Source organism: Hemicordylus capensis, chromosome 12 (genome assembly GCF_027244095.1).
Source record: "Hemicordylus capensis ecotype Gifberg chromosome 12, rHemCap1.1.pri, whole genome shotgun sequence".
NCBI lineage: Eukaryota > Metazoa > Chordata > Lepidosauria > Squamata > Cordylidae > Hemicordylus > Hemicordylus capensis.
The window spans coordinates 11,071,072-11,088,946 of NC_069668.1; the positions used below are offsets into that span (position 1 = coordinate 11,071,072).

The 17,875-nt window shown below is 52.4% G+C and overlaps 2 protein-coding genes and 2 non-coding genes across 9 annotated transcripts; 3 read left to right on the forward strand and 1 right to left on the reverse strand.

Annotated features, from left to right (window-relative positions):
- Nucleotides 1-60: 60 nt before the first annotated feature.
- RAB34 (RAB34, member RAS oncogene family) lies at nucleotides 61-10,216 on the reverse strand. 6 transcript variants are annotated; one of them, XM_053275398.1, is made up of 12 exons: nucleotides 10,107-10,216; nucleotides 9,265-9,401; nucleotides 6,135-6,226; nucleotides 5,423-5,514; nucleotides 4,973-5,038; nucleotides 3,865-3,966; nucleotides 3,651-3,715; nucleotides 2,809-2,860; nucleotides 2,061-2,142; nucleotides 1,703-1,793; nucleotides 1,197-1,304; nucleotides 61-594 (listed from the first exon to the last, which is right to left on the reverse strand). In XM_053275398.1, the coding sequence occupies exons 1-12, from the start codon at nucleotides 10,139-10,141 to the stop codon at nucleotides 527-529; spliced, it is 990 nt and encodes a 329-aa protein (XP_053131373.1). In that variant the 5' UTR covers nucleotides 10,142-10,216; the 3' UTR covers nucleotides 61-526. The 6 variants fall into 6 exon arrangements, with proteins under 6 accessions (XP_053131373.1, XP_053131372.1, XP_053131370.1 ...); XM_053275397.1 differs by having other exon boundaries at nucleotides 4,973-5,041; XM_053275395.1 differs by lacking the exon at nucleotides 61-594 and having other exon boundaries at nucleotides 853-1,304; nucleotides 4,973-5,041.
- A 40-nt stretch (nucleotides 10,217-10,256) lies between these two features.
- Nucleotides 10,257-16,869, forward strand: RPL23A (ribosomal protein L23a). The gene is made up of 5 exons (XM_053275405.1): nucleotides 10,257-10,410; nucleotides 12,823-13,003; nucleotides 13,848-14,024; nucleotides 15,706-15,775; nucleotides 16,798-16,869. The coding sequence occupies exons 1-5, from the start codon at nucleotides 10,386-10,388 to the stop codon at nucleotides 16,810-16,812; spliced, it is 468 nt and encodes a 155-aa protein (XP_053131380.1). The 5' UTR covers nucleotides 10,257-10,385; the 3' UTR covers nucleotides 16,813-16,869.
- On the forward strand, nucleotides 13,680-13,752 carry LOC128336266 (small nucleolar RNA Z17). Its single transcript, XR_008311878.1, has one exon. It is a non-coding gene; the product is annotated as a small nucleolar RNA Z17 (small nucleolar RNA).
- Nucleotides 14,083-14,147, forward strand: LOC128336264 (small nucleolar RNA SNORD42). Its single transcript, XR_008311876.1, has one exon. It is a non-coding gene; the product is annotated as a small nucleolar RNA SNORD42 (small nucleolar RNA).
- Nucleotides 16,870-17,875: the final 1,006 nt, after the last annotated feature.

The window sequence follows — 17,875 nt, forward strand, 5'->3', positions numbered from 1 at the left end:
CCGGTCCACCCCGGCTGCTGGGCTTTGCCTTTCCCGGCCCGATCATGCACACGTCAAGACTACGCAGAACAGCAGCTTTATTATGACTGAGCCTGCTTGGCATGAGGCAGCCACCTCACGGGTGGCCCTGGCCCGTTTTAGCACTGGCCCTCAGTTGTCGAGAGCTGGCTGCTGGCCCGTGGGAGGCTTCTGGTCTTTGCGCCCCGTGGAATGGGACCTTTGAGTCACAGGCTGGGCCGGGCCAGCTAGAAGACTGGAACGGTGGGGCACGGGCTGGCTCGTACCGGGACAGGAAGTGAGGTCGCCCACAGGAGCGGCAAAGCAGTCCACGAGGGGAGCGCAGAAGCAGGTCCAAGCTGACCCTTGTGGGGCCCGCTGCTCTGAGGCAAGACAGATGCCAGCAGGAGGCTGCCAGCTTCCGTCTGCAGAGCCGTGGGGCTGGGTGGTTTTCCTTTGGTATAGAAACGAGTTCAGTGCAAAGGTGTGAGCAGCTGAAGGAGCCAAGCTCCCATCCAGGCGGGTCCCGTCACTGGCAGCATTTGGCCCGCCGTCGCTTCTCGGTCAGGTACAAATCCCGCTCCTCGCTGGTGATCCCTGAAAAAGATCAAGAGCTTGGCAGCACGCCACACCCAGTGCTGAGACGGCCCCTGTCAGTCAAACCCGACGTCCCTCCCCTTGTAAGCAGGCCATGTGCATGAGGCACTCTGGCAAGAGCACACAGCGAGTCCAGAGTCCAGCTTCCTGAGGATTTCCGCCTTCTGCTTAAAAACACACACCCAAGTTTCTAGTCCTTATGAAGAGAGGATTGGAAGCATATGGAGAAATTGGCGATGGGGCCGGCAGAGCATCTGCCTTGCCTGCAGAAGCTCTCGGGTTCAGTCCCTGGCAGCAACTCCAGTTCGCGCTGGGAGAGGCTCCTGCCTGAACCCTTGAAGAGCCGCTGCCAGTATTAGCTAGTTAGACCAATGGTCCGGCTTAGAGTAAGGCGGCATTCTATGTTCTGGATTCGACTTGGCATGGGCAACAGGCAGCCCCTGCCTGTGAGGTCCAAAGAGAGCATGTCCAGTGACGAAAGCAGCATTATTTCTGGGGTGGGGTGCGCCGGAGGGGGCTGGTGAAAGCCCCTCGCTGCCCCACGCGAGGACCCCGTGCCATAGCTATGGTGCTGGCTGCTCTCAGGCAGCACGGATACTCACGCACAATGTCCCCGATCCTGCGGGCGTTGGTCCTCTCCAGCTCCGCCATCACGCTGCCCTCGAAGGTCAGGGCCGCCACCCGGAAGAAGAACTCTCTGACATTCTCACCTGTTGGGAAGGAAGGAAGGAAGGAGGAGGAGAGGGAGGCCAGTAGGGGCCCAAGGGCCACGAACAAGCTGGAAACCCATGAGGCGGGCCAATAATGGGCACGAGGCAGCTTCCTATGTTCCCTGGATGCCGGTTCCTAGAGTGGCTCCCCAGGGCAGCCATTCTAGGTGGAGACACCCATTTGGGGATCGAGGAGGAAGCCAGACGGGTTTGGGGTGGCGAAGGCTGATGAACAGGCTGCAGGGGGCTGTGTTCCCCAAAAGGAAATATGCGGCGGCGGCTGCTTATTACCAGACAGCCCCGGTCCTCTCCAACTGGGCTCACCCTGACCTCCCTCTCGCTAGCCACAGAGGGGCTCTGCTTCATCCATGCTCGGGACGGGCGGTGAGAAGATTTACCTGTGAGTGACGAGACAGTCCAGTATTCGGCCTGCATCTCTTCGGCCACCTTGAGGGCGTCTTTTTCCATGTGGTGGTACCGCGCAGGTGACTGTGGGGGAGGAACACAGGCAGCTGCTGTCTACTGAGTCTAGCGCAGTACGATCGGCCTTTGCCATTCATCCAGCCAACCCTCAGCCCGCTGCAGTGCAAAAAGTGCCCACAGGAGGGCGACCTTTCGCCACCCCAGGAAAATGCCTTGTACTTTTTCATTCTATAATGGGAACCCTGTAATTGGGCAGAGGTCCTGTAGTCCGCTGGGGCAGGGGAATATCTAACCACTCTTCCTCCACGCCTGTCCCCTTGCCCCCCCACTCACACTGAGATCCTTCTTTGTGCCCACGAGGAAGAGCAGAACGCTGGATGGATCATTCTCCTTTAGGGCGTCTGCCAGCCACTGCCTGAGAGGGGAAGAGAGGAGGGAGGGAAGGGGGACTATTAATACACGTTTCTATATGATGTATGCACTGCCTGTCTGAACAGGTACTCAAGGCAGCACATAAAAGAAGGATCTTAAAAAGTTATAAAGGCTTACCAAAAGTTTCAAACCTGTAAAAATCATTTAACAGTGACAAAACCCTAACCTCAAAGAGGAGAAAGGTGGCAGACCCGAACATTGCAACAGCAGTTTCAATCTGCAGAGTGCTTTAAAAGAGCTGAAAGTCAAAGCAAGGGAAGAAGAATTCAGGGGCAGAAGCTTCCTAACTTGGATTTCCTTTCCAAAAAATTGTGAGATTTCCCATCTGCTAGTGTGAATTTAAAAGAGGCAGCAATGGATGCTTGCACTAAAACCCCAATTCACTGTTGAGTAAGATGCATCCACATTTGGGAATGAAACACAACTAAGGAAGATCAAACCTAGAGAAAACAATAGGGTTGGGTTTTTACGAGCTTTAAAATCCAACTAAGCTGAAAAGCACTTGAAGCTGGGATTCTCCACTTCCCTGTTAAAATCTGCATTTATTCTGTTAAAAAAAAAAAAGGAGGAGGAGGTAAGCAACTATTGGTAAAGAATATAAGAAAGGCACCATTTCACATTAGAGTCACACAAGTCCCGGGTTACACACCTCGTGTGGTCAAGAGATGCCACGTCGTTCACATCAAAGACAATAATGATAGCTGTTGGGAGAAAACGAGAGGAGAGCTATGAAACACACAAAGAATTCACAGGAAGTTGCCTTATGCTGAGTCAGACCCTTGGTCCACCGAGCTCTGGACTGTCTACTCTGACTGGCAGCAGTTCTCCAAGGATCCAGGCAAGAAGCTTTCCCAGAATTGCCACACTTTTGGGAGATGCTGCCAGAAATAGAAGCTGGGACCATCAGCATGGAAAGCAGATCCTCTGCCATGCCCCTTGCCTTCCACCCCCTGTTATTTTGTGGCCCACGGTGGGAAATGGGATGGAAAATAATTTCATTGGAATGGTTTAACACAGGGATTCTCAACGTTGGGTCTCCAGATGTTATTGGACTTCCATAGTCCCCAACCCAAAGCCACTGGGCCTGGGGATTATGGGAGTTGAAGTCCAATAACATCTGGGGACCCAACGTTGAGAATCCCTGATTTAACACACACAGGATGACGTGTCCATCAGAAACCCTGAGCGCACGAGAGAGCTCGCATAATCCCATGGACAGAGTTGTCTATGAGTCCCATCACTGAACAACACGTTTGTGCCATTCTGTCTGTTGCTTCTAAATGTAGCTGATATGAATGCAGCTTTGCAGGCTACAAAAGGTGCTAGTCCACAAGAATTATTCCCAGATCAGCATGTTGTGAACATACTTGTTCTGTTAGCCCACTGCATGGCACATCCACAGTCCAAGAGGTGAGAAATGCAGCCCCCGTCCCTGTGGCCACTGCCTGCATGCCCCACGCCACCCCCCCGAGGACCTTCTGGCCCCCTCACCTTGTGCTCCGCGGTAGTAAGTGGATGCAATGCACTTGAACCGCTCCTGGCCGGCTGTGTCCCACCTGCAAAAGATTGAAGGTGCCACAGCAGGTCAGGATCCTCTCCTCCTAGCAGGTATTACCGAGGAGGGGCACAGTGCCAGGAAGTCCCCCCACCACCCCCAGCCAGGAAAGGAAGGGTGCCAACGGTGGGTAGGAACCTGGGTACTCACAGCTGCAGGCTGAATGGGACCCCCAGCACCTCAAAGCGCTCCATCTCAAAGTCTACGCCGATGGTGGCCTTGTAGTTCTTGTCAAAGGTATCTTTGCAAAACCTGGTTGAAGCGGGGAGAGTGGGGGAGAGAGAGAGGGAGGGAGTGAGAGGGGGAGAGAGAGATCAGAGTCTGGCTGCTGCTAATGCTAGGAATCCAGTAGGCTCATTCACACAACCCCAACCAGAGTCAGAAGCGCACCCAGCCAGGGTATGAGAGCAGGACAGCCACACTCCTGGTCAGCGGTCAGATGTTTGCAAAGGTCGAGGTAGAGAGCTGTTCCTGTATGGGAGGAGAGCTGGTCTGGTGGTAGCAAGCGTGAATGGTTCCCTTGGCTAAGCAGGGCCCGCCCTGGTTGCATTTGAAGGGGAGACTCCATGTGGGAGCACTGTAAGATATTCCCCTTAGGGGATAGAGTTGCCAGTCTGGGAAGAGCATCTGCATGTGTGAAGGCAGAAGGTCCCAAGTTCCCTCCCTGGCAGCATCTCCAAGATAAGGCTGAGAGAGATTCCTGCCTGCAACCTGGGAGAAGCTGCTGCCAGTCTGTGAAGACAATACTGAGCTCAATGGACCAATGGTCTGACTCAGTATACGGCAGCATAGTATGTTCTTATGGGAGTGCACACACCCTGGCTGGGCATTCCTTCAACACTACCTAGTGTCGTGTACTGTAAACAAGCCTAGTTTCCAGTTCTCCTGGCTGGAGAGATTTGCTGTTCATTTAAAAAAAGGGATTCTCGGGTTGTTATTATTATTATTACGTTTTAAAGTGGTCAGCTGTTCTGGTTTTAGTATTTGATGGATGAATTGCCGGTCTGTATGCCCAATCGACATTCTGAACCATGCAATCAAAGCCCAGGAGAGGCTTGCTAAAGAGCATCTTTTGCAAGAGCCTGGAAATGAAGCGGCCAGACCAGGCCCCAGCCCCGCTCTCCCATTTCCCTTGTGATTCGGGGCAACGGGAATCTCCTCCTCCCCACACACGATGGCATGTCTAGCTCCCCTTTGGGTACCTTTCTGCCCTCTCCAAGGACCCAGAGCCTCCCAGAATCCCCCCCACAGTAGTTACCGGTTGATCAGGCAGGTCTTCCCCACGGACAGGTCCCCCACCACAATGATCTTGGAAATCTTAAACCTGCTGAAGAGAAACAGAAGGAGTTAGCTCTTCCTCCAACTCCTTCCCGGTAAGGGCATCTGTGCCTGCAAAATGGAACGGGGTGTGTGTGTGTGAGAGAGGCTGCTAGGGATGTGCACGGACCGAGATGTACCTCTCGCGTGGCAGCCACGCATGGCGGCTGACCACGCCAAGGGCCGCTGCGCACGCATGCCGCCCCTGCCGCCAGGCGAGGGGTGCTGGGGTGGGGGGCACACCGCTGAAGCAGGAGGCTCGTGGGGCAGCTCCCCTGACAGACGCCAGTCCGGCTGCCTGGGGTCACGTCGGAGTGGCCGGCAGTAGGGGGATGATGCCAAGGGGTTTCTTGGGCGCAACCGTCCTCCCCGGCGAAATGGCGTGACTTACCCCACCGTGCCTGTGCGCTGCGCCTGGCACAGACCCACCACTTTGGAGTGGAAATGGCTTCTGGCATGGAGGGCCGCCGCTTTGGTGAAGCACTGCAAGGAAAGCAGAAAGCAGGCACCTCAGAGCACAGGGGAAGTTGTTCCCTGCATCCCACACCCCCAGAAGGTCTCTCCCTTGCACGCAGAAGGCCCCAGGTTCAATCCCTGGCAGCATCTCCAGGTCGGGCTGGGAGAGAGACTCCTGCCTGGACCGCTCCTGCCCCAGCTGCTGAGAGAGACTGGTGGGCCGGGAGCTCAGATGGGACCACCCAGGAAGCTCTACGTCGGAGCCGGCCCAAAGCTGGCTTCTGTGCTTAGCGGCCACAGGGGCTGGGCCAGCCCTGGTCTCCTCTCCCAGTGGAGGGGGGCAAAACCAAGAACAGCCAGGGGCACAAAGACAGTGCCTTGGGCCACAAGCATCCACCTGTGGGGCCCGGCTGTCAGGCGTTCCCCATCCTGAGCCCACACAGCGGCTTGGTGCTAGCATGTGAGTTCTTATCCCCATGGGGCGGTCCTTTCCTGAGGCAAGGTGGGGCCGCTGCCTCAGGCGGCGGGTTTATTGGGGCACCAGCAGGGCAGGAAGATATCCTTGGTCCCTCCCTGCTGAGCCCCATAAGTACTGTCTGCCGCTCCCCAGGTTCTGTCACAGTTCCAAGGACTCCTAGCCCCCTTACTTGTGGAAGGTTGGCAATGACCCGGTCCTTCCTGACGGGAGCCAGTACGCTCATCATTGGGACTCCGTTGCAGTGGTCCTGGACAGCCACACCTGGAAACGAAAAAAAGGTCGTCCTAAGCAGAACGAACGGAAGCCACGTTCCACTTCTTTCAGACAAAGTCCGAGCCATCTCAGAGTGTGGACATGCGAGTTCCGGTCCTGATCCGCCAAGCGGCCATTTTGTTTCGAGCGGGCAGATCACAAGAGAAACGTCTCGGAGGCACACCTGTCACCTGCAGCGGGCAGGTATGCAATGTGTACCTAGGGACAGAGAAAGGCAGGGGTGCAGGCCGAGGGAAAGTTGAGGAGCAACTTGGAGAAGCCGCTGCCAGTCTGAGTAGACAATACTGACCTAGATGGACCAAGGGGCTGACTCAGTAGACGGCAGCTTCCTACTGGAAAGCAGATGACCATTTTGAGTATTGGGGCAGAGCATCTGATGAGCATGCAGAAGGCCCCAGGTTCCCTCCCTGGCAGCATCTCCAGGTAGGGCTGGGAGAGGCTCCTGCCTGCAATCTCGGAGAAACCGCTGCCAGTCAGTGCGGACAATGCTGAGCTAGATGGACCGAAATCTGACTCCGTCGAAGTTAGATCCATGTCTAAGCTGCAGCTCAGTGGTAGAGCATCATCACAGAAGCCCACAAGTTCAGTCCCTGGTGGCAGCCATGGCGTGGAGAGACCCCTGTGTGGAACATTGGAGGGCTGCTGCCAGTCAGTGTAGCCAGTCCTGGGCTAAATGGACCAAGGGGTCTGCCTTGATATCAGGCAGCTCCTTACAGAACCTATGTAAAGCAGACCGCCGTTTTGAGGACGGGGCCTTCTTCGCTCAAGGGTTGAGCCTCTGCTTGGCATACAGCAGGCCCCAGGTTCAATCCCTGGCAGTATCTCCAGGGAGGGCTGGGAGAGACCATCTGAACCCCCCCCCCCGGGAGCTGCTGCCAGTCTGTGCAGACAACCCTGAGCAGCGCCCCTATCTTTCCTTCCGTCGGTGGTGGCTGGCAGTTCCCAGCGCCTGCTGCCCCCTCTCCAACAGGTCTCAGCGGTGGGGATGGAAGGCACGTCCTCCTGGCAGCCCCGGCCTGAGCCCTGGAGAAGGGGGAGCCCCCGGAGACCCGGGAGAAGAAGCGGGGCACTCACCGTCCAACCTGCGGAATTGATGCCGGAGGAGGCGGCGGCGGCGGCGGCTACGCGCGCTCTCCACCCTGCCCCGTCGCGTCTGGTCCCGCTAGCTGGCCTTTTTCGTTTGGAGGAGGAGGAGGAGGAGGGCCGGGTAACCCGATCCCCGGAAATTCCAGGGGATGCGCGCCGGCGGGGGAGGAGGAGAAGGAGGCGAGGGGGGAAAGGCTCCGCAGCCCAGATGGGGCGAGGGCAGGAAGCAGGCACGGCCCCCACCCAGCCACTCCCGTGGCCAAGAGCGGCTGCCGGGACTTGAGCCCCTCTGCAAACCTGGGAGGCTGGCTGGCTGGGTGAGGAGCGGCGCTCTGCACGCTCTCAGGGGCACCCTCGCCCCCGTGGCGGCGCGCGCACAGACGTGGAATGCAATGCAGCCCGGGATTCCCGACGGCAGCGCTGAATCCCGCCCGTCCTGCCGCGCGCGGCTTCCGGGGGGCCCCCTTACCTTCTCCAAACGCGCCACCAGCGCCGAGGCGAAGCGGATGAGCCGTCCCACCCGGCGGCATCTGCTCCCAATTAGTGACTCAGAGCCTGGCTGAGGCTCCGGGGGGCGGGCAGAGGCGCACCAAGAAGACCAGGAGGAGAAGGCGGCTCCAGCAGCATCCCTGGGCAAAGTCGAAGTAGTTAGTGCACGGGCGGGCTCAGACGCAAAGTTGCTGGGGAAGATGTGCTCTGCACGTGCCCAGGCGCCCTCTCGCTCTGCAGAATGCAGCCCGCTTTTCCCCAGAGGAGAGGCTGCCGCGTCTGGCGCTTTCGAGTTTGGAAACTTCTTTAGTTTTTAGTCGCCGCGGGGTGGGGTGGAAAACAGGGCAGAAATTTATCAAAGCATGCCTAGTGTGGAGAAAGGAGAGAAAGAGAACTCCCCCGCCCGTCAAGGCGATTATTCTGATATTAAGTTGAACACTCAAAGATTAGTGTATAGTGTAGCCAAGTACAAATTCAGTACACAGGTGCAGTGATGCCCAGGTTACTTGGGGTACACTTCTTGTCTGTAGCTAGAAGCGCCTATATCCAGGTTCACTTCTAATATGAATGCAGGTAACAGTCATTCACACAAACACATGTACAAGTGTACAGACTACACACGCACAACATCATGTCTGAATAGGGCTGGCTTCTCATAATTCTAGAAATCTGGATCACCCACTGAAACGGATGGGCAGGTAATTCTAGACACACACACAAAAAGTCCATCTCCACACGGCACAGGATTAACTAGGGGGATTTGCTGCCACAATGTGAGCGCTAGGCACACGTGATGTTCAGCACTCTTGTGTACAGTGTACCTAAGTATAGATTGTATGCAGGTACAGTTATTTACATGTTATGCGTAACGCAGGTATTCCTGCTTCCTGCATTTCAGGGAGCCTATACCCAGATTCAGATCTAAAATGAACGCAGGCGCAGTCCTTCATGTGTACGAGTGTACAGACACCTGAATGCAAGAACAACAGGATGTCTGAAAAGGCACAGTGATGGTGGTTGGTTTAGTTTTGAAAGGGGATTGGGCAAATTAATCGAGGAGGGAGAGGCCCATCTATGGCCGTTGTCCATGTGATGTGTCTGTGGAGGGGCCTCCATATATACCTCTGAGTACCAGGTTTCAGGGAGCAGAAGCTGGGAGGGCCTGCTCTACTTGGGGGCTTCCTTGCTGCTGGAAACAGGATGCCGGGCTAGACAGGTCTTGGTGTTGGGTTGGTAGGTTCTTGCTGTGGAGTGGCAGCTGGACTGCTGGAGCTGGGCCAGCGGGCTGTGGGTTCGAATCCAGAGCTCAAAAACCGCCTCAATCAAAGGCGAATCAGCCATCTTCCGTGCTGGTTGATGACCTGTCTGCCGTGGCCTTCCTCCAAGTAGCTCAGGGCAGTATCCCTGCCACCTTCTCTCCCTGCCACCCACCCTCGTTTATATATAGTCACCCTCTGTCTGTTGTTTGCTCCCTTCTCCCGCTTTGGTGACATTCAGCAGATTGTAAGCTCCTTGGGGCAAGCGGTTGTCCTTGTTGCTCTGGAAACCTTCTGTGCACTCCTGGAGATGGCTCAATCGAACCGACGGCCTGGAAGGATTTGCAGGAGTGAGGCCAGCAAATCCTATTAAATGGGGCATCTGTCTGTTTCTCTCCCCTACAAAGCTAGCTTCTGTGGCGCTCAGACCAGGCCATCCACTACGCCCATTGGCCCAGCTGCCCTGGTGTCCTGGCCGTGGTAATTCGGCACCAGACCTGTAGCTCAGCAGTAGACGCTCTGCTTTGCAGGCAGAAGGTCCCAAGGTCAGTCCTAGGCAGCGTCTCCAGGTAGGGCTGGGAAAGACCCCTGCCTGAGACCCCGGAGAGCAGCTGCTAGTCAGAGTAGATAGTATTGAGCTTGATGGAACACCGATCTCTGACTCAGTAGAAAGAAGCAGCTTCCAATGTTCTCCTCTGTAGAACTGTATCGCTTCTTCTGAAGCAGTAACCACATTCGTCTGTTGCGGCAACACCAGCAAAGAATAGAAACTAGCCGATTAATTGCGGCCGTGTTGTCACAAAAGCACCTGTACATTTGCAAAGCTGTGTCTGTGTTTGTTGCTAGCTCATCATTCCTACTTAACAAACAGAGCAAAAGGCCACACTGGCCTGCCTCGGAGGGCTGTTGGTAGGGATTAATGAGACAGTGTGTCATGTGAAACACTAGGAAAAAGAGCTTGACAAATTCTGTTTGTCATAATACAATATTAATTTTATTAAAAAATTAATAAAAACAACAATATATTATATACGTACGTTAATCTAGGAGTCACAGCCCTATTTCTGCGCATGCTCTTCTGACGTTCGAGGGGGAGTGCGTTTAAAGTGCCCACATCTCGTTCCGCGCACGCTCCCGTCTCGAAAGCCGGGGCTGGTTTGGAAAGGGCGGGGTGGAAGGTAGGCCGAGCTCCTCCTCTTCCGGCTCAGAGCCTCGCGAGACTGGGCGCTACTTGGACTCTGGGTCTCGCGAGACTTGGAGCTATAAGCCTAAGAGAGGCCACGTGGCCGCCCTTTTCAGTTCTTCTCCCTTCCAAGATGGCGCCCAAAGTGAAGAAGGAGGGTGAGGCTCGCGGGCGGCTGGGGGGCTCGTGGTGGGGGAGACGCTCCTCTTCTCCTCCCAGCGCGGCCTTGGTCTTCGGGGGTTGAGGGAGGCAAGCTTGGGGTTGGTCCAGATGGTCCCTTTCCCCCCCATAAGGGGCGGTATTAACGTGGGAGGGTGGGGGAGAGCTGGTCTGGTGGTCGCCAGCACGAATGCCCCCCTTTGGCTAAGCAGGGTCTGCCCAGGTTTGCATTTGGATGGGAGACTCCGCAGGTGAGCCCTGGAAGGCCGTCCCCTGAGGGGAGGGGGCTGCAGCTCAGTGGTGGAGCCCCTACCTGCTTGCATGCAGAAGGTCCCAAGTTCTTTCCCTGGCAGCATCTCCAAGATCGGGCTGAGAGAGACTCCTGCCTGCAACCTGGGAGAAGCTGCTGCCAGTCTGGGTAGAAAATGCTGAGCTAGATGGACCAAGGGTCTGACTCGGTATATGGCAGCTTCCTGTGTTCCTTGCTGTGGAAGGCATGGCCTCCTGGCAGCCTCCCCCCCCCTCCCGTCGGAAGAGGGTTAAGTGCCTTTCTGTTAATGAGGGGTTGAAGTTGGGAGGAAGGATTTGGGGGCTGTTTGGTAATGGGATGGGGTGCTTTACATTCCTGGGAGAGACCTGCTTTGATCCTCTCCTCCCCCCATACTTGGGAAGTGGGTTGAATGGCACCACCCCCCCCCCATAAGGGGGAAAGATTTGAGGATAGGATGGTGAGGGTTTGCAAGTCATCCCCTCCCGTGGGAAAAGGTGTCCGTTTCTTGGAAGGTCAAGGTGCCTCGAGTAGGGGAGGAGGTAGCGCCTGGCTTTTGGGGTGAACTCTTTTGGGATGGGGTGGGGGGTCATTTCATTTATTTTTCTATGCAAACCACTTTGAAAGCTTTTGTTCAGAAGTAGTATATAAATATTTGTTGTTGTGCTGTTTGGTGTTTAGAAACTCTGTGGTCTCCTGTCATAAGTTGTGCCAATTTATTTTTTGAAGCAAGGACTGGAATTTTTTTTCCCTGGGGGGTGGCATTACATTGAACAGCTTTCTTTGCAGTGTGAGTTAGTCAACATGGGCTTAGACGCTGTTGATGCAAAAACTGTAAATATACTTTTGTTCCCTTGGTAGAGCTTAGGTCATATTGCAAGCCCTAAAGTGCAGGTTGACATCCATTTATTTTATTTATATACTTCCCTATATAAAATCTCTGGAACTAGCTGGGTGACTCTGGGCCAGTCACTTCGCTCTCTCAGCCTAACCTACATCACAGGGTTGTTGTGAAAGAAAAACTCAAGTATGTAGTACACCGCTCTGGGCTCCTTGGAGGAAGAGTGGGATATAAATGTAAAAATAATAATAATTTCCCCACTGCGCCACTTAAGGTGACTACAACTCCCATAATCCTCAAGCAAAGGCCATTGCAGCTGGGGATTCTGGGAGTTGTAGTCAACAACATCTGGGAATCCCTGTTAGAGGGAACACTATTTGGAGCCTAGTTGCTCTTCCCAGATCGGCTCCATCCCTTAAGGGGAATGTCTTACAGCGCTCACACATCAAGTCTCCCATTCATATGCAACCAGGCCATAACCCCTGCTTAGCTAAGGGGACAATTCATGCTTGTGACCCCAAGACTAGCTACACTGGGTTCCCCCACTGAATGCATGGGGCAAGGATCTATCACTATCACAAACTGGTCTTGTGATAGTGAGCAAAAATGGTCTAAGCAGGGTCTGCCTTAGTTTGCATTTAGATGGGTGACATTGGTTGTTTTTAAGTCTTTTAATTGGTTTTAAATGGCTCTGAATTGTTTTTTTAAAGTTATATTGTTTTAAGCAGTGTGTTTTTAAATGGTGTTTTTGTATTTTAAATTTGTTGTGCACTGCCCAGAGCCTTTGGATGGGGTGGTCTAGAAATGTAATAAATAAATGAATAATACATGTCAATGCTGTAAGATATTCTCCTTTGGAGATGGAGCCGTAATTCAGTGGAAGAGCATTTGCATGCTCAAGGTCCCAGGTTTACTCCCTGGCATCTCCAAATAGGGCTGGGAGAGCTGCTGCCGCTCAGTGTAGACAGTCCTGAGCTGGACAGACCAGTGGTCTGACTCGGTATAAGGCAGTTTCCTATCTGCTGACATCTCAATTGAGGTTGCATGCACATCAGTGAAGGCACCTTATACTGAGCCTTTGGCCCATCTAGTTCAGTGCTGTCTGCATTGACTGTCAGTGGCTTTCTAGGACTTCAGGCAGGGCTCTTTCCCAGCCACACCTGGAGATGCTGCCAGGGAGTGAAAGTGGGACCTTTTGCGTGAGTACATGTACTCTGCCACTGAGCTATGGCCCCAGCCCCATCCTAATGCACTATGCAATGTCAGCTTGGATACTTTTTCAGCTCTGCTTTCTCCTTGCAGCTGTCCCGGCTAAGACAGAGGCAAAATCCAAAGCTCTTAAGGCTAAAAAGGCAGTCTTGAAAGGCGTCCATAGTCACAAGAAGAAGAAGATCCGGACATCCCCCACCTTCCGGAGGCCTAAAACCCTGCGGTTACGAAGGCAGCCCAAATATCCCCGGAAGAGTGCGCCAAGGAGGAACAAGTAAGTTGGCCTAAGACCTGCCATGTTGGGTCGGGAAGAATATGATCTGCCTAGCTTAGCATTCTCTATCCCTCTAGTGACCGGAGGGGAACCCTTGGAGGGGGTCACATGTAGTTTAGGAGTGTGATAGCCGTCTAAACTTTGCTGCTGTGTTTCCCCTGCACTATTCAAGGGTGTCCCATAATCCCTTCCCAGTGGGGGCAGGGGGACCATGCAATTTTGTCTGTGTGTGGAATGAGTCCCCCCGCCCCCGGGGGGGCAGTATTGAGGCAGCGTATTCAGAGTGGGGCCTTCCTGATTCAACCGGAGCGGTGTCAAAAATTCATGCATTCATTCATTTGAAACATTTAATATACCGCCCACTCCGAAGACTCTGGGCAGTGTACAAAAACATGCAAAGCAAGACAACATTAAAATTACATTCTAAATTAAAAACTAAAGTCACTAACAAAAAAGAAAAAAACCAAATAGGAAAACTACAGGGCAAAAGCCTGGCGAAAAAGAAAAGTCTTCAATAGAGATTTAAAAATCAGTAAGGAAGGGGCTAAACTAATCTGAAGGGGAAGGGAGTTCCAGAAAAGTGGGGCAGCAAATTAACTAAGTGGACATAAAAAACTCTGCAAGCACATGCCTTAGAGGGAACCCTGCTCAGGTGTCCACTTTTGCCAGGGTCAAAGGTGCACATGATGATTCTCTAGCGACCAAAGCCTGACTCCATCTGATTACAGCCTAGTAGTGACTGATGCACCTGGGTCTTTGGGCAAAAGCACATACAGGAGAGGATGGTGCTGGCCCTTGACCCGGCCTGAGTAACCAACATCCTTTCCTCGGCTCTGCTTCCCAGGCTAGACCATTATGCCATCATTAAGTTCCCGCTGACCACAGAGTCAGCCATGAAGAAGATCGAGGACAACAATACCCTGGTCTTTATTGTGGATGTGAAAGCCAACAAGCACCAGATCAAGCAGGCCGTCAAGAAGCTGTATGACATTGATGTGGCCAAGGTCAACACGCTGATTCGGTAAGTGGTGGAGAGAGCAGAGAGAGGTGATTCTGGTTGCAGTGGGTGGGGTTTCTCTGTGCAGATGATGGAAACACGTTTCAACTGAGCCCACTGATGCTTTCAAAGGAACCACTGATGCACAAAGATTCCTCCAGCGCTGGGCAGGGGTGTAAGCTAAAGGTGAATTGTGCTGTTGAGTCAGTGTCGACTCCTGGTGGCCACAGAGCCCTGTGGGTTTTTTTGTAGAATACAGGAGGGGTTTACCCTTGCCATCTCCCTCACAGTATGAGTTAATGCCTTTCAGCATCTTCCTATGTCGCTGCTGCCTGATACAGGTGTTTCCCATAGTCCGAAAAACATACCAGCGGGGATTTGAACTGGCAACCTCTGGCTTGCTAGCCAAGTCGGTTCCCGCTGCGCCGTTAGGTATAACATTTCTGAAAACATTGAAAAGAAGTTGGCGGGTGGGGTGGGGGGAAGATAAATTTGGGTAAAACTGAAATCTGTCATTGCTTATGTGTCAAACCCCTTCACGGAAGCTGAACTCACTTGGTTGACTTAGTGGATGAAAGTAGTTTGGGATTTGTTTGTTTACATTTCTATTCTGCTCTTCCTCTGAGGAGTCCAGAGTGGTGTACATGATAATGTTTATCCCCACAACAATCCTGTGAGGTAGGTTAGGCTGAGAGGAGTGACTGGCCCAGAGTCACCCAGTGAGGTTCGTGGCTGAACGGGGATTTGAATTCGGGTCTCCCTGGTCCCAGTCACTTCACCATGCTGTATCTTATACTTGGGAATGTTTTGGGGATACTTGTGATGGTTGGCAGATATTCTATAGTATCTATTAGGCCTGTGCAATTTGGATAAGTCAGAATTCCAGTGTTGGGATTGCCTGCCCCATCACAATAGGAGGCAATAGACCATGAGGCAAGTGCCCTAGGTTGTGCCCTGGTGGTGATAGGGCTTTAATTTGCCACCCAGCACTGGTGTGAGGGTGGTTGGGTGGTATAGAGATGATGGCAAGATCAGGGCACCGCTGGGAAAACACACGGGTTTCTGGAGTTGCCGTCTTGCACAAGACTTTGCAAAGTCCAACCTCTAGAAGCCCGTAAAGGTTGTGCTGTCGAATTGGTGTCAACTCCTGGCAACCACAGGAAAGGCAAGATTGTGCCGTCAAGTCGGTGTCAACTCCTGGCAAGCAGAGAGTGGTTTTCTTGGTAGAATACAGGAGTGATTTACCATTGCCTTCTCCCACGGAGTATGAGATGATGCCTTTCAGCACCTTCCTATATTCTGGGAAACAGACCCGTGGGGATTCGAACCAACAGCCTCCTGCTCTCTAGGCAGGTTGCTTCCCCTCTGTGCCATTAGGTGGCCCCAGAAGCCCATGTGTAGAATTTATTCAAACAATAAATCATCAGTATCCAGTGCTAAGGGATGGTGTTGCTGCATCTTATGGTGCCTAAGATTTCCAACTGGCAAACAAAAAGTAGCGCACACTGGAAGTATAGATTCTGTGATAAGTAAAATACAAGATTATATCATACTTTAAAACATTTCCCCCAAATATGCATTTTTTCTGTATTAAGAGTGAGGGGTGGCAAATGCTTTCCACATTTCCTGGGAGGTTTTTCCCTGGGATCTCTAAGGGTGGGAATATTGGTTTTCTTGATAATTAATTTCCCATGTCCCATTCTAGGCCTGATGGTGAGAAAAAGGCCTACGTTCGTCTTGCTCCAGATTACGATGCTCTCGACGTAGCAAACAAGGTGAGATTTTCCCCCTGGATCCTTTCTTCTTGGCTTTGGCTTTTCTGCATTCTTAGGGCTGAAATGGCATTTGGTGCTTGCCTGAGGTGGCATGGTTGATGGGGCCTAGTTCTTCTCGGGTGCAAATTGGAAGAGGTGATGGTGGAGACAGAGGCATCCTGTCCTGCCTTCATGAAGCACAAAGTTGTCAGCCGGGTGCCTGTGTAGCACACAGTGGGAATCTCTTTTAAAGTAGAGTTTAAAAGGGTACTTAAAAAAACGCACACACCCGATTGATACAAACCCAAACAAAATGAGCAACAGACCTTAAAACAGCAATACTAAAAAGCAGAAGGAACCTCTGAGCAGAGTTCCCTCTAAGAGGGATTCCCAGATGTTGTTGACTACAACTCAAACTCCCAAAGGCCACTGCAGTTGGGGATGCTGGGAGTTGTAGTGAACAACATCTGGAAATCCCTCTTACTGAGGCCTGGGAAGTGAATATCTTCTGTCCTAAACCTTCTTTTTATAAATCACTGTTGCTTAAAAAAAAAAAGTTTACATTTTTGCCTTTTATTGTCAGGCCTTGGGTGCCTGTTCTTCAGGCAAAAGGTGAGAGAGAAAATATATTAAGGCCTGGGCTTTTTTTTTTTTTTTAAAGGTCATAGCAGGCACCGAAAGCCAGACTGGTTAGGCCCAGGTGAGTGGCCCTGGTCACAAGCAGCTTTCGGGATTGGGGCAGCACCCAGATCCTGCAGGTTGCCTCCTTTAGCTTTTTTTTAGGTGTACCCAGAGAAGGGCCTGTGAAGAAGATCTTAATGCTTGGATGGTTCCTGTGTTTCAGGACTTCCTTTAATAGGAAATCTATTAAATTTTAAATAAATAAAATTATATATAAAAATGTCCGTAGGCTTCTTGTTAGGCTGTTCTGCTGTATTCCAAGGAACACAAGCTCTATCCAAGGAATTGTGTGTGTACTTTGTAGAGTTGGATCTTGGAGGGTTGTGGATCAGCTAACTCCAGTTCTCCTTTGTCTATTTCAGATTGGGATTATCTAAGAAGCAAGTTGATGGAGTTGTAGAATTGCACAATAAAACCTTGATAACCACCGTGAATCCAGTGTGTTTCCAGCCCACATTTTCAAACAAAGATTTTGCAAGGGGATGTGAGGAACCTCAGGACGCTTGGTGGCTTTGGGGGCATTTTGGAGTGAGAACAGATGGGAGAGGGCTCCTTGTCCTGGAACTCATAGGAAGCTGGCTTATACTGAGACAGTCCCTTGGCCCACCTAACTCAGAATTGTCAACACTGACTGGCAGCAGAAACCTTTGTCAAGGATGCAGGAAAGGGTTTTTCCCAGGTGTACCTGGAGATCCTGCCAAGGAAAAGCAAGTCCTCTGCCACTGAACTATGGCTTCATCCCCAAAAGCACACCTTTTGGGCCCAAATCGGCAAATATTCTGCACAGCCCTGCAATTAATTCAAATATCTTTTGGGAACATAGGAAGCCGTCTTATATATTAGTCGGACCCTTGGTCCATCTAGTTCAGTATTGTCAACACTGACTGCAGTGGCTTCACCCGGGTTTCAGGCAGGAATCCCTCCCAGCCCTGTGTGTGGATGCTGCCAGGGGTTGAACCTGGGGCCTTAGCTGCTGTTCCACTGAGTTAGGATCCCATCCCCTACGGGGAATATCTCAGTGCTCACATGTTGTGCTCCCATTCCATTGCAAACCAGGCCCTGCTTAGCAAAGGGGTTAATTCATGCTCACTTCCAGAAGACCAGCTCTCCCTCTCAGCAGCGTTATGGCCCATTGCTGTTTGTCTTTGCACCCCCACCTCCCAGGAAAACACACACCAAACCCACAAGCATTGCGAGTTCATGCAACCTACTCTTAGGAACATAGGGAGCTGCCATATACTGAGTCAGACCCTTGGTCTATCTTGCTCAGTATTGTCTTCACAGACTGGCAGCGGCTTCTCCAAGGTTGCAGGCAGGAGTCTCTCTCAGCCCTATTTTGGAGATGCTGCCAGGGAGGAATCTTGGAGCCTAGACGTTCTTCTCATCCCCTAAGGGGAATATCTTCTACGTAGTCTCCCATTCATATGCAACCAGGGCAGA

Excerpts from the sequence above, each read along its gene's own strand:
- RAB34 (XM_053275395.1), bottom strand. The coding sequence starts at position 10,141 with ATGCGCAGAAATAGGGCTGTGACTCCTAGATTAAC. Across the intron at positions 5,042-5,422 it reads CAGCGCACAGGCACGGTGGG|CAGGTTTAAGATTTCCAAGA; the intron begins GTAAGTCACGCC and ends GTTTCTCTTCAG. Across the intron at positions 1,305-1,702 it reads GACTGTCTCGTCACTCACAG|GTGAGAATGTCAGAGAGTTC; the intron begins GTAAATCTTCTC and ends CCTTCCCAACAG.
- RPL23A (XM_053275405.1), top strand. The coding sequence starts at position 10,386 with ATGGCGCCCAAAGTGAAGAAGGAGG. Across the intron at positions 10,411-12,822 it reads GCCCAAAGTGAAGAAGGAGG|CTGTCCCGGCTAAGACAGAG; the intron begins GTGAGGCTCGCG and ends TTCTCCTTGCAG. Across the intron at positions 13,004-13,847 it reads AGTGCGCCAAGGAGGAACAA|GCTAGACCATTATGCCATCA; the intron begins GTAAGTTGGCCT and ends TCTGCTTCCCAG.